This window comes from Bos indicus x Bos taurus, chromosome 12 (genome assembly GCF_003369695.1).
Source record: "Bos indicus x Bos taurus breed Angus x Brahman F1 hybrid chromosome 12, Bos_hybrid_MaternalHap_v2.0, whole genome shotgun sequence".
NCBI classification, from domain to species: domain Eukaryota; kingdom Metazoa; phylum Chordata; class Mammalia; order Artiodactyla; family Bovidae; genus Bos; species Bos indicus x Bos taurus.
The window spans coordinates 47,342,628-47,359,953 of NC_040087.1; the positions used below are offsets into that span (position 1 = coordinate 47,342,628).

Sequence of the window (17,326 nt, forward strand, 5' to 3'; positions counted from 1 at the left end):
TAGGTAAGACACCGACTCTTGGCAACAGCATGGACTACAGGGCGCCAGGCTTCCCTGTCCATCATCAACTCTCGGAGCCTGCTCAAACTCATGTCCATCAAGTCAGTGATGCCGTCCAACCATCTCATTCTCTGTCATCCCCTTCTCCCCCTACCTTCATCAGGGTCTTCTCCAATGAGTTAGCTCTTCACATCAGGTGGCCAAAGCAATGGAGCTTCAGCATCAGTCCTTCCAATGAATATTCAGGACTGATTTCCTTTATCGTTGACTAGTCTGATCTCCTTGCTGTCCAAGGGAGTCTCAGGAGTCTACTCCAACACCAGAATTCAAAAGCATCAATTCTTTGGCACTCAGCTTTCTTTATGGTCCAACTCTCACATCCATACATGACTACTGGAAAACCCATAGCTTTGGATAGATGGACCTTTGTCAGCAAAGTAATGTCTCTGCTTTTTAATATGTTGTCTAGGTTGCTCATAGCTTTTCATCCAAGGAGCAAGCATCTTTTAATTTCATGACTGGAGTCACCATCTGCAGTGATTTTGGAGCCCAAGAAAATGAAGTCTCTCACTGTTTCCATTGTTTCCCCATCTATTGGCCATGAAATGATGGGACCAAATGCTATGATCTTAATTTTTTGAATGTTGAGTTTTAAGCCAGCTTTTTCACTCTCTTCTTTCACTTCATCAAGAGGCTCTTTAGTTCCTCTTCACTTTCTGCCATAAGAGTGGTGTCGTCTGCATATCTGAAGTTATTGATATTTCTCCCTGCAATCTTGATTCCAGCTTGTACTTCTTCCAGCCTGACATTTCGCATGATGTAATCTGCATATAAGTTAAATAAGCAGGGTGACAATATACAGCCTTGATGTACTCCTTTCCCAATTTGAAGTCAGTCTATTGTTCTATGTCTGGCTCTAACTGTTGCTTCTTGACTTGCATACAGGTTTCTCAGGAGGAAGGTAAGGTGGTCTAGTATTCCCATCTTTTTAAGAATTTTCCACAATTTGTTGTGATCCATACAGTCAAAAGCTTTAGCATAGTCAATGAAGCAGAAGTAGAGGTTTTTCTGGAATTCTCTTGTTTTTTCTGTGATCCAGTGGATGTTGGCAATATGATCTCTGGTTCCTCTGCCTTTTCTGGGGCTTCCCTGGTGGCTCAGAGGGTAAAGCATCTGCCTGCAATGTGGGAGACCTGGGTTCGATCCCTGGGTCAGGAAGATCCCCTGGAGAAGGAAATGGCAACCCACTCCGGTATTCTTGCCTGGAAAATCCCATGGATGGAGAAGCCTGGTGGGCTATAGTCCATGGGCTCACAAAGAGTCGGACACAACTGAGCTACTTCACTTTCTTTCGTTCCTTCTTTCTTTCTTTCCTCTGCCTTTTCTAAATCCAGCTTGAACATCTGGACGTTCTTGGTTCACATACTATTGAAGCCTAGCTTGGAGAATTTTGAGCATTACTTTGCTTGCGTGTGAGATGAGTGCAATTGTGCAGTAGTTTGAACATTCTTTGGCATTGCCTTTCTTTGGGATTGGGATGAAAACTGACCTTTTCCAGTCCTGTGGCCACTGCCAAGTTTTCCAAATTTGCTGGCATATTGATTGCAGCACTTTCACAGCATCATCTTTTAGGATTTGAAATAGTTCAACTGGAATTCCATCACCTCCACTAGTTTTGCTTGTAGTGATGCTTCCTAAGACCCACTTGACTTCGTGTACCAGGATGTCTGGCTCTAGGTGATTGATCACACCATCGTGGTTATCTGGGTTATGAATATCTTTTTTGTATAGTTCTTCTGTGTTTTCTTGCCACATCTTCTTAATATCTTCTGCTTCTGTTAGGTCCATTACATTTCTCTCCTTTATTGTGCCCACCTTTGCATGAAATGTTCCCTTGGTATCTCCAAGTCCCTTACCAGATAAGTATTTTAAAATCTTTTTTGCCAATTCTGTGGGTTACCTTTTCACTTACTCTCTTTGTTTTTTTTAACTTATTTATTTTGGGCTGCTCAGGCTCTTTGTTGCTATGCATGGACTTTCTCTAGTTGGAGCCAATGGGGGCTACTCTTCATTGTGGTGCCCGGGCTTCTCATTGCGGTGGCTTCTGTGTGGTGCAACACAGGCCCTAGAGCTCGAAGGCTTCAGTAGTAGTAGCGTGTGGGCTTATTTGCTCCGTGACATGTGGGATCTTCTTGGACCAGGGATTGAAACCATGTCATCTGCATTGGCAGGCGGATTCTTAACCACTGGACCACCAAGGAAGTCCCTCTTGAAGCACAAAACTTTTTAATTTTTATACAGTCCAGTTTGCTGCTTCTTTTGTCATTTGTACTTTTGGTGCCATGTCTGAGGATCTTTTTCCAGATCCAAGTTTGTGAAGATTTTCTTCTGTGTTTCCTTCTAAGAATTTATACTTTTAACTCTTTCATATAAGTCTTTGATCCACTTTGAGATAATTTTTGATATCGTGAAGTAAGAACCTTGTACCTTTTTAATGTGGCTAATAGAAAATTTAAATTGCATGTGTAGCTTGTATTCTGTTGGACAAAACTGGCCTAGAACAGTAGTCTCCAAACTTTTTGTATGAATCCCTATTAGGGGGGAAAAACTGAGCATGTACTCAGGAATAGTATGTGTATGTGTGTGTGTTCAGTTGCTCAATCGTGTCCAACTCTTTGTCACTCACATATGTTTATATATACATATATGTTATATGCACACACTGTCACATGAAAAGTGTCTGATATGCATGCTCACTCGCTCCAGTCATGTCCAACTCTTTGTGACCTCATGGACTGTAGCCTGCCAAGCTCCTCTGTCTATGATATTTTTCTGGCAAGAATACTGGAGTGGGTTGCCATGCCCTGCTCCAGGGGATCTTCCCAACCCAGAGATTGAACTTGCTTCTCTTGCCTCTCGTGTATGGCGACAAATTCTTTACTGCTGAGCTACTTGGGAAGCTCCAATCCATATCATACTGCTTTCAATTTTCTCCAGCAGATCATTCTCCACTTCTGCTTTTCCCTCTACCCAGAATGCAGTTTCTCTGCTTTGTCACTGCATTAGTTAATTTTCATTCTTCAGTGTGGCCTTTTATATTATTTAATGTACTACTATAATTTTTTTTACTTGCCCATCTTCTTCAGTAGACAGTTAGCTCCTCCAGGAAGAAATTGTGAAATCCTAGTGCCTATGTAGATGATAGGTTTTTAATAAATGTTTGTTAAAAGAGAATGTTCATGATTATTGTATTGAATTAATTAATGAATATGTTTCTTCCAACTCAGCTTGCTTTTCTACAGTCATTGATATTCATGATCCAGAGGGAAAAATTGCTAATTTTCTTTTTATCATTTTTAAAAAGTTTAACTGCAAGTATTCTAATGATTAAAAGTTTTATTTATCGTTTCTCCTGAGTGTTCTGTGTGCTTAAATATTTTATTTTTTGAAGAAAAATTATCTCACAGTATTTTTTTATTCTTGATACTATATTCTTTTTCTTTGTTTCCTAGAACAAGGGTTCTTAAGGGCATTTAACGTAATTTTTAATAATCTGTAAGAAAATGTATTCTGCTGTCCTTACTACTGACTTGGAAGTGAATTTTTATTTTTTTTTAATTTAATTTAATTTTTTAACTTTACAATATTGTACTGGTTTTGCCATATATCAAAATTAATCCGCCACAGGTATACATGTGTTCCCCATCCTGAACCCTCCTCCCTCCTCCCTCCCCATACCATCCCTCTGGGTCGTCCCAGTGCACCAGCCCCAAGCATCCAGTATCGTGCATCGAACCTGGACTGGCAACTTATTTCATATATGATATTACACATGTTTCAATGCCATTCTCCCAAATCATCCCACCCTCTCCCTCTCCCACAGAGTCCAAAAGACTGTTCTATACAACAGTGTCTCTTTTGCTGTCTCGTACACAGGGTTATTGTTACCATCTTTCTAAATTCCATATATATGCGTTAGTATACTGTATTGGTGTTTTTCTTTCTGGCTTACTTCACTCTGTATAATAGGCTCCAGTTTCATCCACCTCATTAGAACTGATGCAAATGTATTCTTTTTAATGGCTGAGTAATACTCCATTGTGTATATGTACCACAGCTTTCTTATCCATTCATCTGCTGATAGACATCTAGGTTGCTTCCATGTCCTGGCTATTATAAACAGTGCTGCGATGAACATTGGGGTACACGTGTCTCTTTCCCTTCTGGTTTCCTCAGTGTGTATGCCCAGCAGTGGGATTGCTGGATCATAAGGCAGTTCTATTTCCAGTTTTTTAAGGAATCTCCACACTGTTCTTCACAGTGGCTGTACTAGTTTGCATTCCCACCAACAGTGTAAGAGGGTTCCCTTTTCTCCACACCCTCTCCAGCACTTATTGCTAGTAGACTTTTGGATCCCAGCCATTCTTGCAATCCCTATCAAGCTACCAATGGTATTCTTCACAGAGCTAGAACAAATAATTTCACAATTTGTATGGAAATACAAAAAATCTCAAATAGCCAAAGCAATCTTGAGAAAGAAGAATGGAACTGGAGAAATCAACCTGCCTGACTTAAGGCTCTACTACAAAGCCACAGTCATCAAGACAGTATGGTACTGGCACAAGACAGAAATACAGATCAACGGAACAAAATAGAAAGCCCAGAGATAAATCCACGCACATATGGACACGTTATCATTGACAAAGGAGGCAAGAATATACAATGGAGAAAAGACAATCTCTTTAACAAGTGGTGCTGGGAAAATTGGTCAGTCACTTGTAAAAGAATGAAACTAGAACACTTTCTAACACCATACACAAAAATAAACTCAAAATGGATTAAAGATCTAAACATAAGACCAGAAACTATAAAACTCCTAGAGGAGAACATAGGCAAAACACTCTCCAACATACATCACAGCAGGATCCTCTATGACCCACCTCCCAGAATATTGGAAATAAAAGCAAAAATAAACAAATGGGACCTAATTAAACTTAAAAGCTTCTGCACAACAAAGGAAACTATTAGCAAGGTGAAAAGACAGCCTTCAGAATGGGAGAAAATAATAGCAAATGAAGCAACTGACAAACAACTAATCTCAAAAACATACAAGCAACTCCTACAGCTCAATTCCAGAAAAATAAATGACCCAATCAAAAAATGGGCCAAAGAACTACATAGACATTCCTCCAAAGAAGACATACAGATGGCTAACAAACACATGAAAAGATGCTCAACATCACTCATTCTCAGAGAAATGCAAATCAAAACCACTATGAGGCACCATCTCACGCCAGTCAGAATGGAAGTGAATTTTAGAAACATGATCAGTGAGTCAGTTGTAGACCAGTTGTACCACAGTGTCTTTCATTTTCTAAACGTGGGTCATAAATGACAATATTAGCATTCATAGTAATAGTCACAGTTGTTCCCATCAGCATCAGTTCTTAGAAAGGTTTTCTCAATCAAATAGTGCTATGAAATATCCATTGAAACACTGTAGAACACATTTCTGGGTGATTTCAAGAAATTGTAAGATACCTTCCTTCTATTTAGAGTAGATTTTTCTCTCTCAGAACCCGCCAACCAAAAGCAGGGAAATTCAATGTAGTGATATCTTTGGTGTTAGGGCTTAAGCACCAGCATACCAAGAATTTCTTGAATTCAGTGGTTTGTGTTATGTGGTATTTTACACTGATAAGTGGTATCACACCATATCCGCACAAGAGCATTAGGCAATTCCCAAACAAAACAAAAAGCACCCAAACCAAATGAGCTGTTTAATATTATTAAACCTGATGTCTTCAAGTCATTAACTGCTTGAAAATGTTAGTAATGGGTGACCTTTGCATCTCATTATTTTTGTGCATCCTTTATTCCATTTAATCTCATCAATAACTGTTTCTATGCAATAATGTATTCTTTATACTGAACACTACACAAATATGATCCATACTACCAACATACATTTATTAAGAAATTGCCATGTCACAAAAGACCCTAGTACTGAGTTCTGTTGGAGACAGAAAGATAAAAGAGTTAATTTTAACATGTATGGAGGATGAGAAAAACAGAATGAAAGTATGAATGAAGATAACTGCAAAGTTTTTAAATTAACCGAATGAAAAGACACAGCTAATGATATGTAATACTGATGTTTGCAAAGATGAGTCAACAGATTTAAAATGTAAACAGAACTTAAAATTAGCATTAACTTTTTTGAAGAAGATCTGTATCTTATTTTAAAGTCAGATTTTAGAGAACTTGATATATTTTACATTGGGGGATTGAGTATACGATAGCCATAAACAATAAACTGTGGAAAATTCTTCAAGAGTAGGGAATACCAGACCACCTTACCTGCCTCCTGAGAAATCTGTATGCAGGCCAAGAACGGTTGTAACTGGACATGGAACAATAGACTGGTTCCAAATCGGGAAAGGAATACATCAAGGCTGTATATTGTCACCCTGATTATTTAACTTATATGCAGAGTATATCATGTGAAATGCCGGGCTGTAAGAAGCACAAGCTGGAATCAAGATTGCAGGGAGAAATATCAATAACATGACACCACCCTTATGGCAGAAAGTGAAGAAGAGCTAAAGAGTCTCCTAATGAAAGTGAAAGAGGAGAGTGAAAAAGCTGGCTTAAAACTCAGTATTCAGAAAACTAAGATGATGGCATCCAGTCCCATCACTTCATGGCAAATAGATGGGGAAACAGTGAGAGACTTTGTTTTGGGGGGGCTCCAAAATCACTGCAGATGGTGACTCCAGCCATGAAATTAAAAGATGCTTGCTCCTTAGAAGAAAAGCTATGACCAACCTAGCTGCTGCTGCTGCTAAGTTGCTTCAGTCGTGTCCAACTCTGTGCGACCCCATAGATGGCAACCTACCAGGCTCCTCCATCCTTGGGATTCCCCAGCCAAGAATGCTGGAGTGGGTTGCCATTTCCTTCTCAGCAGAGACATTACTTTGCTGACAAAGGTCTGTCTAGCCAAAGCTATGGTTTTTCCAGTAGTCATGTATGGATGTGAGAGTTGGACTTATAAAGAAAGCTGAGCACTGAAGACACTTTTGAACTGTGTTTGTTGGAGAAGACTCTTGAGAGTCCCTTGGACTGCAAGGAGGTCCAAACAGTCCATCCTAAAGGAAATCAGTCCTGAATATTCGTTGGAAGGACTGATGCTGAAGCTGAAATTCCAATACTTTGGCCACTTGATGTAAAGAACTGATTCTTTGGAAAAGACCCTGATGCTGGGAAAGATTGAGGGCAGGAGGAGAAGGGGTCGACAGAGGATGAGATGGTTGGGTGGCATCACTGACTCGATGGACATAAGTTTGAGTAAGTTCCGGGAGTTGGTGATGGACAAAGAAGCCTGGCATGCTGCAATGCATAGGGTTCCAAAGAGTCAGACACGACTGAGCAACTAAACGTAACTAAACTGCAGATACCTAAAAAATCAATAAAGGCAGAAAGTAAATGAATGATTCCCTCAGACTAAACAGGGAGGAAAGGGAGTAATGCTAATGGGTACGAATTTTTTTTGAGGGGGAGGAGTAATGAAAATATTCTAAAACTAAATTATACTGATAGTTGTACAATTCTCTATATACTAAAAGCTATTGAATTGTAAAGTTTAAATCGATGGGATTTCTGGTATTGTAAATTACATATCAAGAAAATTTTATGTTGATAAAGCTGTTTTTTTTGTAAAAAATGATTGTCAGGCACAGAAAGACTGTGTGTTTTCCATGTCTAACTTCAATTGGTTATTAAGGCAAAATCTTAGGCGTCAAAAAGATAGAAACTCAGATATGAGCATACCTAAGCGAGCTACCCAGTCACTGTATAACAAAAGAACTCATCATTTGGAATAACAGGTTCTTAGAAATAGGTATATAGGGTGATATTTGGCAATTTTTTCCAGAGTTTTGTATGAATTCCTTTTTCTGATGTTAGGAAGTATTTAAAATACAATGGAATTATTTCTGTCCTATAATTTGAGTTAGAACGAAAATATTTTTCTTCTTGTCATTGTAGAACATCCTGTCTTCTCAATTTCTGCAGATCTTGAGATTCTGGGATTAATGGACTAAGCTTATGGACTATGAAAATGTAATAAATATTAAATTTTTAAGTTTCTGGAATTACAGAACAAGTCTTTTCAGCATTTTTAGCAGTTTCTTAAAACATTGTGCCCCAGTGGTTAGGAAGAATCATTTTATAGCTGAGCCTTTTATAATTTTTCCATTGTGTCTTAAAAGTGGAATTGGGACATTTTTCATTTAATGTGATTTTAAATACTGAAGGTTACACTCAGTAAATAAGTTGTGATGTGGTCATCACAGTGTGATCTTTTAGTTTCTTCTTCTAGTACAGAATCTTTACCTTTACTTTTAGACATCTGTCTCTACTTTTCCTACATGTTTTTCATCTCTATTTTCAATAGAAAATCTTTTCAGTTGTGTTTTTTGTTATGAAATGCATTATGTTGTCTGAGGAAAACACTGATGCTTTTCAAAGTGCAAGGTTATTATTGTTTCAACTAATTGCCTTATTTGTTATGTAAAAAGGAAATTTTTATAAAAAATGGAAAAAAGCTGTAAATTGCTTTCTTGCGGTCTTTTCAAGCAGATATCACGATGTAACTCTCCACTTTTATAGCAAGGGCTAGAAACTATTACTGTGATAATGAACATATCACAGTTGCATTATCATGAAGATTTTTTATTTTACTTTCAAAATTCTGAGTTGTTGGGATGTTGGTCTCCTACTGTTGACACCTGAGAATACTACTTGACTTTATATTTTTTCCTGTTAATATTTAAGTGTTATTAGGAGATGGTCAATTTTTAAGCACACAGCACATTTTTAATGTTTGAGGTAGTAGTCCTCTTTTGTAGACACTGATTTTCTTATTCCATTCTCCTAGTGTCCACTTGGCAAGAAGAGTGCTTCAGTTAGAAAAACAGAACTCGTTGGTTTTAAAAGACCTGGACCATCAAAAGAACCAAGTAACACAGCTTTCACAAGAGGTAAATACCCTAAACAAACGAAGCACACATGAAGAATCACAGTGTTGATTGTAATTCCTTGTTACTCCTTTGTGTGTTTTCTGAGCAGTTTCAAAATAAGCTGTTTGCTAGTACAAAACGATTTTACAGTCTATGAAAACTAACTGAATAAAGCAACGTACAGTGTATGGTAAAACCTAAGATCAAAAAAAGAGGTTAAATACCTAGACTAAATATAAATGCAGGCTAGACAGACAAAGCTTTGATTTCTGAAAATATACACTGGCAAAGCAAGTTTAGCAAATTTTGGTGGCATTTTAAGTTTTAAACTAAAGCCTCGTTTTTAAAATAAATTTGCTTTTTTACTTCCTTGATGAAAAATGACTTATCTATTAAACACACTTGACTGGTATACACTAAACCTCTCACAGTCTTTGATATATGATAGTTCCCAAATTATACTTACTTTTAAAAATCTCAAATTTATATTTCTTTTGCTTAGCATTTTACTGTATCATTTAAAGACAATATGTACATTTTACATAGTACTTCCAATCTTCCTAATCAGTATCTAATTCCAGTTTTCTATTCTTCTGAAATTCAAGTAATAAAACCAATTCAAACCAAAGATACCACCTTCGTAGCATTCCCTTTATTTCCTGAGTTTCAGCATAATGAATTTTTCTATGTTAGTATTTTAGGTCTTATAATAAAGGGACTTTTAAATGAGTATATTAAAAACTGTTAATATGTACCATATATTCCGCATTTGTTTGCCTACAGACCTGTTCATATTTGTCTACATAGTGCCTTCTATGTAATGTGCTTTTAATGCTACAGCATTAGGAGGGTCTTTATGCTCAAAGTATTTGTGATATGATATGATATGATATGATATGATATTGATATAATGCCTGGAATTCATGTTCCATAAAAATGTGGGAGAGGAGCTCAGTAAATAATACAAGAATCTCAAAATGTTGATAATGATTGAAGCTTGGTGACGGGTACGTATAGATTCAGTATTCAGTTCTGTACTTTTGTGTATGTTTGAAATTTTTTCATAAGACTTATAGAGAATCAGTAATCCTAAAAAGGTTTCTACTGACTGTAGTATATACTTTTTCCCTTGCAATTGAAAAAAGTATTAGAATTTGATATATTCCGTGGATTTTACTTTTTCCTGCCTTAGAAAAATTTTCTTAAATTGAAAAAGAATTCCATAAACTAATTAGCTGAAAGGTGATAATATTAGATTGCTTGTATACCAGTAGACTCTTCATGATAGATGTTGAAAAAACAGGAGGGAAAGTCTCTCAGAATCTGTACTCTTTTGAGTAATTTATATATTTAAACCATGTTGGAATTTCTGAGAATTAATACAGAGATAAGAATCAACTGACTAATATTTAAATTTAACATTAATTTCTATGTTATTAAAATTATACTGAGATTATACATAAATGAATAGTCTAAATCAAAGTGCTAGAAAATATTCAAAATGAAAACAGATAACTCCTTTTATAGCAGCTTTATTGAGTCATAATTGATGTAAACTAATCTGCACAGATCTAATCTGTACAATATAACTGACGTGCATAACCATGAAGCCATCACCAAAACCAAGATAGTGAACAGATGTGTTGCTGTCATGTTTCCTTGTGTCCCTTGGGAATCCCTGTCCCAGCCCTCCCCATCCCCATCCTTGTCCCTAAGCCACCACTGATTTGCATCATGTCACTGTAGATTAGTTTGCATTTCCTAGACTTTTATGTAAATTGAATATATATGCATGAGCAACTGGGGAAGCCTTACATATATATATATATATATATATATATATATATATATATAATATGCACACACTATTTTTTTTGTCTGTCTTCTTTCATTCTGCATAATTATCTCAAGATTTGTCCATAGGCCATTCCTTTTACATTGCTGAGGAACATTCCATTGTATGAATTTACCACAGTTGTTCATCCATTCACTTCTTGATAGATATTTAGGTTATTTCTAGTTTTTACTGATTATAAATAAAGCTGATAGGAATATCCATGTACAAGTCTTTATATAAACCTATGTTTCTGTTTCTCTGGGGTAAATGCCTGGGAGTGGAAGAGCTGGATTGTGTGGTAGGTGTCTAATGTTTTAAGAAACTGCCAATCTGTTTTCGAAATGTTCATACTATCTACTTTTTCCATTAGCAGCATATGAAATTCTAGTTCCTCTACATCCTTGCGATGATTTGACATGGTCAGTCTTTTTAAGTGTACCCCATTCTCATAGTGGTTTTAATTTGCATTTTCATAATGATTCGTCTTTGCTCTTTGTTTCCCTTACTGGGAGAAGTGTCTGTTCAAATTTTTTGCTCATTATATCAGATTGTTTTCTTGTTTTCTTTTTTTTTAGGGACTCAAGTTTCTTTTTTTTTTGTTAGAGAATTTTGAGAATTAATTATTCTAGATACAAGTCTCTTATCAGCTATATGGTTTCCACATATTTTCTCCCACTCTATGGCCTGACTTTCCATCTCTTAATGCTGTTCTTTGAAGAACAGAAGTTTTTATCTTGTCCATTTTTTCAGTTCAGTCTTTTTTAGACTGTGTTTTGTATGTTGTATCTAAAATATCTTTGCCTAACTCATGGTTAGAGTGTTTTTGTCTGTGTAGTCCTGTAGATCTTTCATAGTTTAAATTTATGATCCATTTTGAATGTTTGTATGGAAAGGACACAGAAGAGCCAAAAAGCTTTGAAGCTGAACAGAATTGGAGGACCAGTACCATCTACTTTCAAGACATTATAAAGCTGCAGTAGTGAAGATGATGTGGTAGTGACATAAAGACAAAGATACCTGAAACAAAGTCCAGGGACAGACGCACACATAGATTTTTAACTGATTTTCAACAAAGGTGTTCTCTATTCCTTTGTGTAAATCCAGATTTCCACCTGGCATCATATTGCTTCTGGTTGATATACTTCTTTTAACAATATTTATAAAACAGGTCCACTGGAGATAAATTCTTTTCACTTCTGTATGTTACAAAATGTTATTTTACCTTTTTGTTGTTTGGGTTTTTTGGTCTTTTTTTTTTTTTTAAACATTTCTGACTGTCTATTCCTAACAAGAGTAAAGACTGAAACATAGTTCTCCATCATGCCACTACAGCCTAATAAACTGGAAGGGGTCACTGGGTAGCCTTTCCCTTCTCCAGGGGATCTTCCCCACTCAGGGATCGAACCCAGGTCTCCAGCATTGCACGCGGATTCTTTACCAGCTGAACCACAAGGGAAGCCCAAGCATACTGGAATGCATAGCCTTATCCCTTCTTCAGCGGATCTCCCTGACCCAGGAATAGAACTGGGGTCTCCTGCATTGCAGGCAGATTCTTTACCAGCTGAGCTATCAGGGAAGCCCTTTTCTTTTTTTATTGGAGTAAAATTCACGTAACATAAAATTCACCATTTTAAACATTTTGAATTGTACAGTTCAATAGTTTTTATGTTTGTAATGTACAATCATCACCACTACTTATTTACAGAACATTCACATCACCCAGAGAGAAACGCTGAATGCACTAAGCACTTACTGCTCAGTCTCCCTTCCCTCCAGCCCCTGGAAACCACTAATGTGCTTTCTGTCTCTATGGGCCTGTTCTACATACTTCATATAAATGGAATCATGCAAAATGTGCCTTTGTGTGTCTGACTTCTCTCAGCATAATGTTTTCAAGGTTCATATATTAATATGTTGCACTATCAGTACTTAATTTTTTATGACTGAGTAATATTTCCATTGTACAAATATTTCACATTTTGTTTATCTGTTCACCAGTGGTGTACATTTATCATTTCCATCATTTGCCTATTGTAAATAGCACTGAGTATTCATGTACATTTTTGTTTGTTTGAACACATATTTTCAGTTATGAGTGCATACCTAAGAGTGGAATTACTGGGTCACATGGTAATTCTGTTAACTTTTTGAGGAACCATGAAACTGTTTGTCACACCAGCTGCACCATTTACATTCCCATCAGTAATGTTCAGGGTTCCAGTTTCTCTCATTCTCGCCAATGCATATTTTCCATTTTCTGGGTTTTTCTAAATTCTAGCCATCTTGCTGCTGCTGCTGCTGCTGCTGCTGCTGCTGCTGCTGCTGCTGCCGCCAAGTCACTTCAGTCATGTCTGACTCTGTGCGACCCCATAGACTGCAACCCACCAGGCTCCCCCGTCCGTGGGATTCTCCAGGCAAGAACACTGGAGTGGGTTGCCATTTCCTTCTCCAGTGCATGAAAGTGAAAAGTGAAAGTGAAGTCGCTCAGTCATGTCCGACTCCTCGTGTCCCCATAGATTGCAGCCTACCAGGTTCCTCCGTCCATGAGATTTTCCAGGCAAGAGTACTGGAATGGGGTGCCATTGCCTTCTCCATCTAGCGATCTTAGTGGCTGTGAAATGGTGTCTCATTGTGATTTCAATTTGTATTAACCTTATAATTAATGATGCTAAGCATCATTTTGTGTGTTTATTGGCCATTAGTATATCTCTTTTGGAGAAATACAAGATATACCCATTTGAATGCAGATTTCCAAAGAATAGCAAGGAGAGATAAGAAAGCCTTTCCCAGTGTTCAGTGCACAGAAGTAGAGGGAAAAAAATAGCATGGGAAAGACTAGAGATCTCTTCAAGAAAATTAGAGATACCAAGGGAACATTTCATGCAAAGATGGGCACAATAAACGACAAAAATGGTATGGACCTAAAAGAAGTAGAAGATATTAAGAAGAGGTGGCAAAAATACACTGAAGAACTATACGAATAAGATCGTCATGACCCAAATAACCATGATGGTGTGATCACTCACCTAGAGTCAGACATTCTGGAATTCAAAGTCAAGTGGGCCATAGGAAGCATCACTACAAAGCTAGTGGAGGTGCTGGAATTCCAGTTGAGCTATTTCAAATCCTAAAAGATGATGCTGTGAAAGTGTTGCACTCAATATGCCAGCAAATTTGGAAAACTGAGCAGTGGCCACAGGACTGGAAAAGGTCAGTTTTCATTCCAATCCCAAAGAAGGGCAATGCCAAAGAATGCTCAAACTACTGCATAACTGCACTCATCTCACACGCAAGCAAAGTAATGCTCAAAATTCTCCAAGCCAGACTTCAACAGTATGTGAACACTGAACTTCCAGATGTTCAAGCTGGATTTAGAAAAGGCAGAGGAACCAGATGTCAACTTGCCAACATCTGTTGGATCATCAAAAAAGCAGGAGAGTTCCAGAAAAACCTCTACTTCAGCTTTATTGAGTATGCCAAAGCCTTTGACTGTGTGGATCACAACAAACTGGAAAATTCTTAAAGAGATGGGAATACCAGACCACCTTATCTGCCTCCTGAGAAATCTGTATGCAGATCAAGAAGCAACAATTAGAACTGGACATGGAACAATAGACTGGTTCCAAATTGGGAAGGGAGTACGTCAAGGCTGTATATTGTCACCCTGCTTATTTAACTTATATGCAGAGTACATCATGAGAAATGCTGGGCTGGATGAAGCACAAGCTGGAATGAAGGTTGGCGGGAGAAATATCAATAACCTCAGATATGCAGATGACTTATGGCGGAAAGTGAAGTAGAACTAAATTGAAAGAGGAGAGTGAAAAAGTTGGCTTAAAACTCAACATTCAGAAAACTAAGATCATGGTATCTGGTCCCATCAACTTCATGGGAAATGGATGGGGAAACAGTGGAAACAGTGAGAGAATATTTTGGGGGGCACCAAAATCACTGCAGATGGTGACTCCAGTCATGAAATTAAAAGATGCTTGCTTCTTGGAAGAAAAACTATGACCAACCTAGACAGCATATTAAAAAGCAGAGTTATTACTTGGCTGACAGAGGTCCATCTAGTCAAAGCTATGGTTTCTCCAGTAGTCATGTATGGATGTGAGAGTCAGACTATAAAGAAAGTGAGCACCGAAGAATTGATGCTTTCAAACTGTGGTCATGGAGAAGACTCTGGGAGAGTCCCTTGGACTGCAAGGAGATCCAACAAGTCCATCCTAAAGGAAATCAGTCCTAAATATTCATTGAAAGGACTGATGCTGAAGCTGAATCTTCAATACTTTGGCCATGTGATGCGAAGTAGAAAAGACCCTCATGCTGGGAAAGATTGAAGGCAGAAGGAGAAGGGGATGACAGAGGATGAGATGGTTGGATGGCATCACTGACTCGATGGACGTGAGTTTGAGGAAGCTCCAGGAGTTCATGATGAACAGGGAAGCCTAGCGTGCTGCAGTCCATGGAGTCACAAAGAGTTGGACATGACTGAGGGACTGAACTAAAATGAGCTTTGTAGAAATGTCTACCGAAACTCCTTGCCTATTTTTAAATTGAGTTGTTTGTCTTTTTGTTGTTGAGTCATAAATGTTCTTTATGTATTTGGATATTAAATTCTTTTAGCTATATGATTTACAAATATTTTCTCTCATTCTGTTGGTTGTCTTTTGCTTTCTTGTTAGTTCCTTCAATCACAAGTTCAAGTTATCTGTCTTTTCTTATGTTTCTTGTGCTTCACCTTTGGAAGTTTTACAGCTTGAATTTTTATTTATGTTTTTCATTGTGCTTTTTAATTATTTTTTAATTTAAATTACATATATTTAATATATACAACATGATATGTATCAGTTCAGTTCAGTCGCTCAGTCGTGTCCGACTCTTTGCGACCCCATGAATCGCAGCACGCCAGGCCTCCCTGTCCATCACCAACTCCTGGAGTTCACTCAGACTCACGTCCACCATGGAGTCAGTGATGCCATCCAGCCATCTCATCCTCTGTCATCCCCTTCTCCTCCTGCCCCCAATCCCTCCCAGCATCAGAGTCTTTTCCAATGAGTCAACTCTTCGCATGAGGTGGCCAAAGTACTGCAGTTTCAGCTTTAGCATCATTCCTTCCAAAGAAATCCCAGGGCTGATTTCCTTCAGAATGGACTGGTTGGATCTCCTTGCAGTCCAAGGGACTCTCAAGAGTCTTCTCCAACACCACAGTTCAAAAGCATCAATTCTTCGGCACTCAGCCTTCTTCACAGTCCAACTCTCACATCCATACGTGACCACAGGAAAAACCATAGTCTTGATTAGATGGACCTTTGTTGGCAAAGTAATGTATCTGCTTTTCAATATGCTATCTAGGTTGGTCATAACTTTCCTTCCAAGGAGTAAGCGTCTTTTAATTTCATGGCTGCAGTCACCATCTGTAGTGATTTTGGAGCCCAGAAAAATAAAGTCTGACACCGTTTCCACTGTTTCCCCATCTATTTCCCATGAAGTGATGGGACCAGATGCCATGATCTTCGTTTTCTGAATGTTGAGCTTTAAACCAACTTTTTCACTCTCCACTTTCACTTTCATCAAGAGGCTTTTGAGTTCCTCTTCACTTTCTGCCATAAGGGTGGTGTCATCTGCATATCTGAGGTTATTAATATTTCTCCCGGCAATCTTGATTCCAGTTTGTGTTTCTTCCAGTCCAGCGTTTCTCATGATGTACTCTGCATATAACATAGTTAGCTTTATAAAGATTATAAAGATAAGTAGCAAAATCCTATCTTTTAAATATATCTATAAACAAAGATTACATTCCAGCAATATTCTTTGTACCCAAAATTTCATTGCCTAGTGTGTACATCGGAGAAGGCAATGGCAATCCATTCCAGTACTCTTGCCTGGAAAATCCCATGGGTGGAGGAGCCTGGTAGGCTGCAGTCCATGAGGTCACTAAGAGTTGGACATGACTGAGCGACTTCACTTTCACTTTTTACTTTCAAGCATTGGAGAAGGAAATGGCAACCCACTCTATTGTTCTTGCCTGGAGAATCCCAGGGTCAGCGGAGCCTGATGGGAGGCCATCTATGGGGTTGCACAGAGTCGGACACGACTGAAGCGACTTAGCAGCAGGAGTACTGTGTACATACATATACATGAAGACTGTACATACATGTCAGTATGCTTACGATACATGCATGAAGACATTTGGAATGATGCACACCAAAAGATGTCATTGATGTTGGTTACTATTGTGGGAAAGGCACTGAGGTTCCAGGATGCAGGGAAGAGTCTTTCAGTCTCTGAAGTTTGAATTACTTACTGTGTGTATGTGATATCCCCTTTCTCTCCCCCTTTCTTCCTCACTGCCTCCATTTATTTACCAAGAACAGGTATCTTAAAAAAATATGGAAGTGTTACAGAATATCAGAAAAGGGATTTGCTATAGGAAAAATTCAGAGCATCTACAAATGTAATGTGGAAT

The 17,326-nt window shown here is 38.0% G+C and overlaps 1 protein-coding gene across 3 annotated transcripts in view; it reads left to right on the plus strand.

Annotated features, from left to right (window-relative positions):
• Positions 1–17,326, plus strand: part of PIBF1 (progesterone immunomodulatory binding factor 1) — a 231,186-nt gene that overhangs the window by 150,061 nt on the left and 63,799 nt on the right. For all 3 annotated transcript variants that reach the window (XM_027557667.1, XM_027557670.1, XM_027557669.1), the window contains exon 14: positions 8,939–9,041. In XM_027557667.1, coding sequence (XP_027413468.1) covers positions 8,939–9,041 — 103 coding nt within the window. The remainder of the gene's footprint in view (positions 1–8,938; positions 9,042–17,326) is intronic.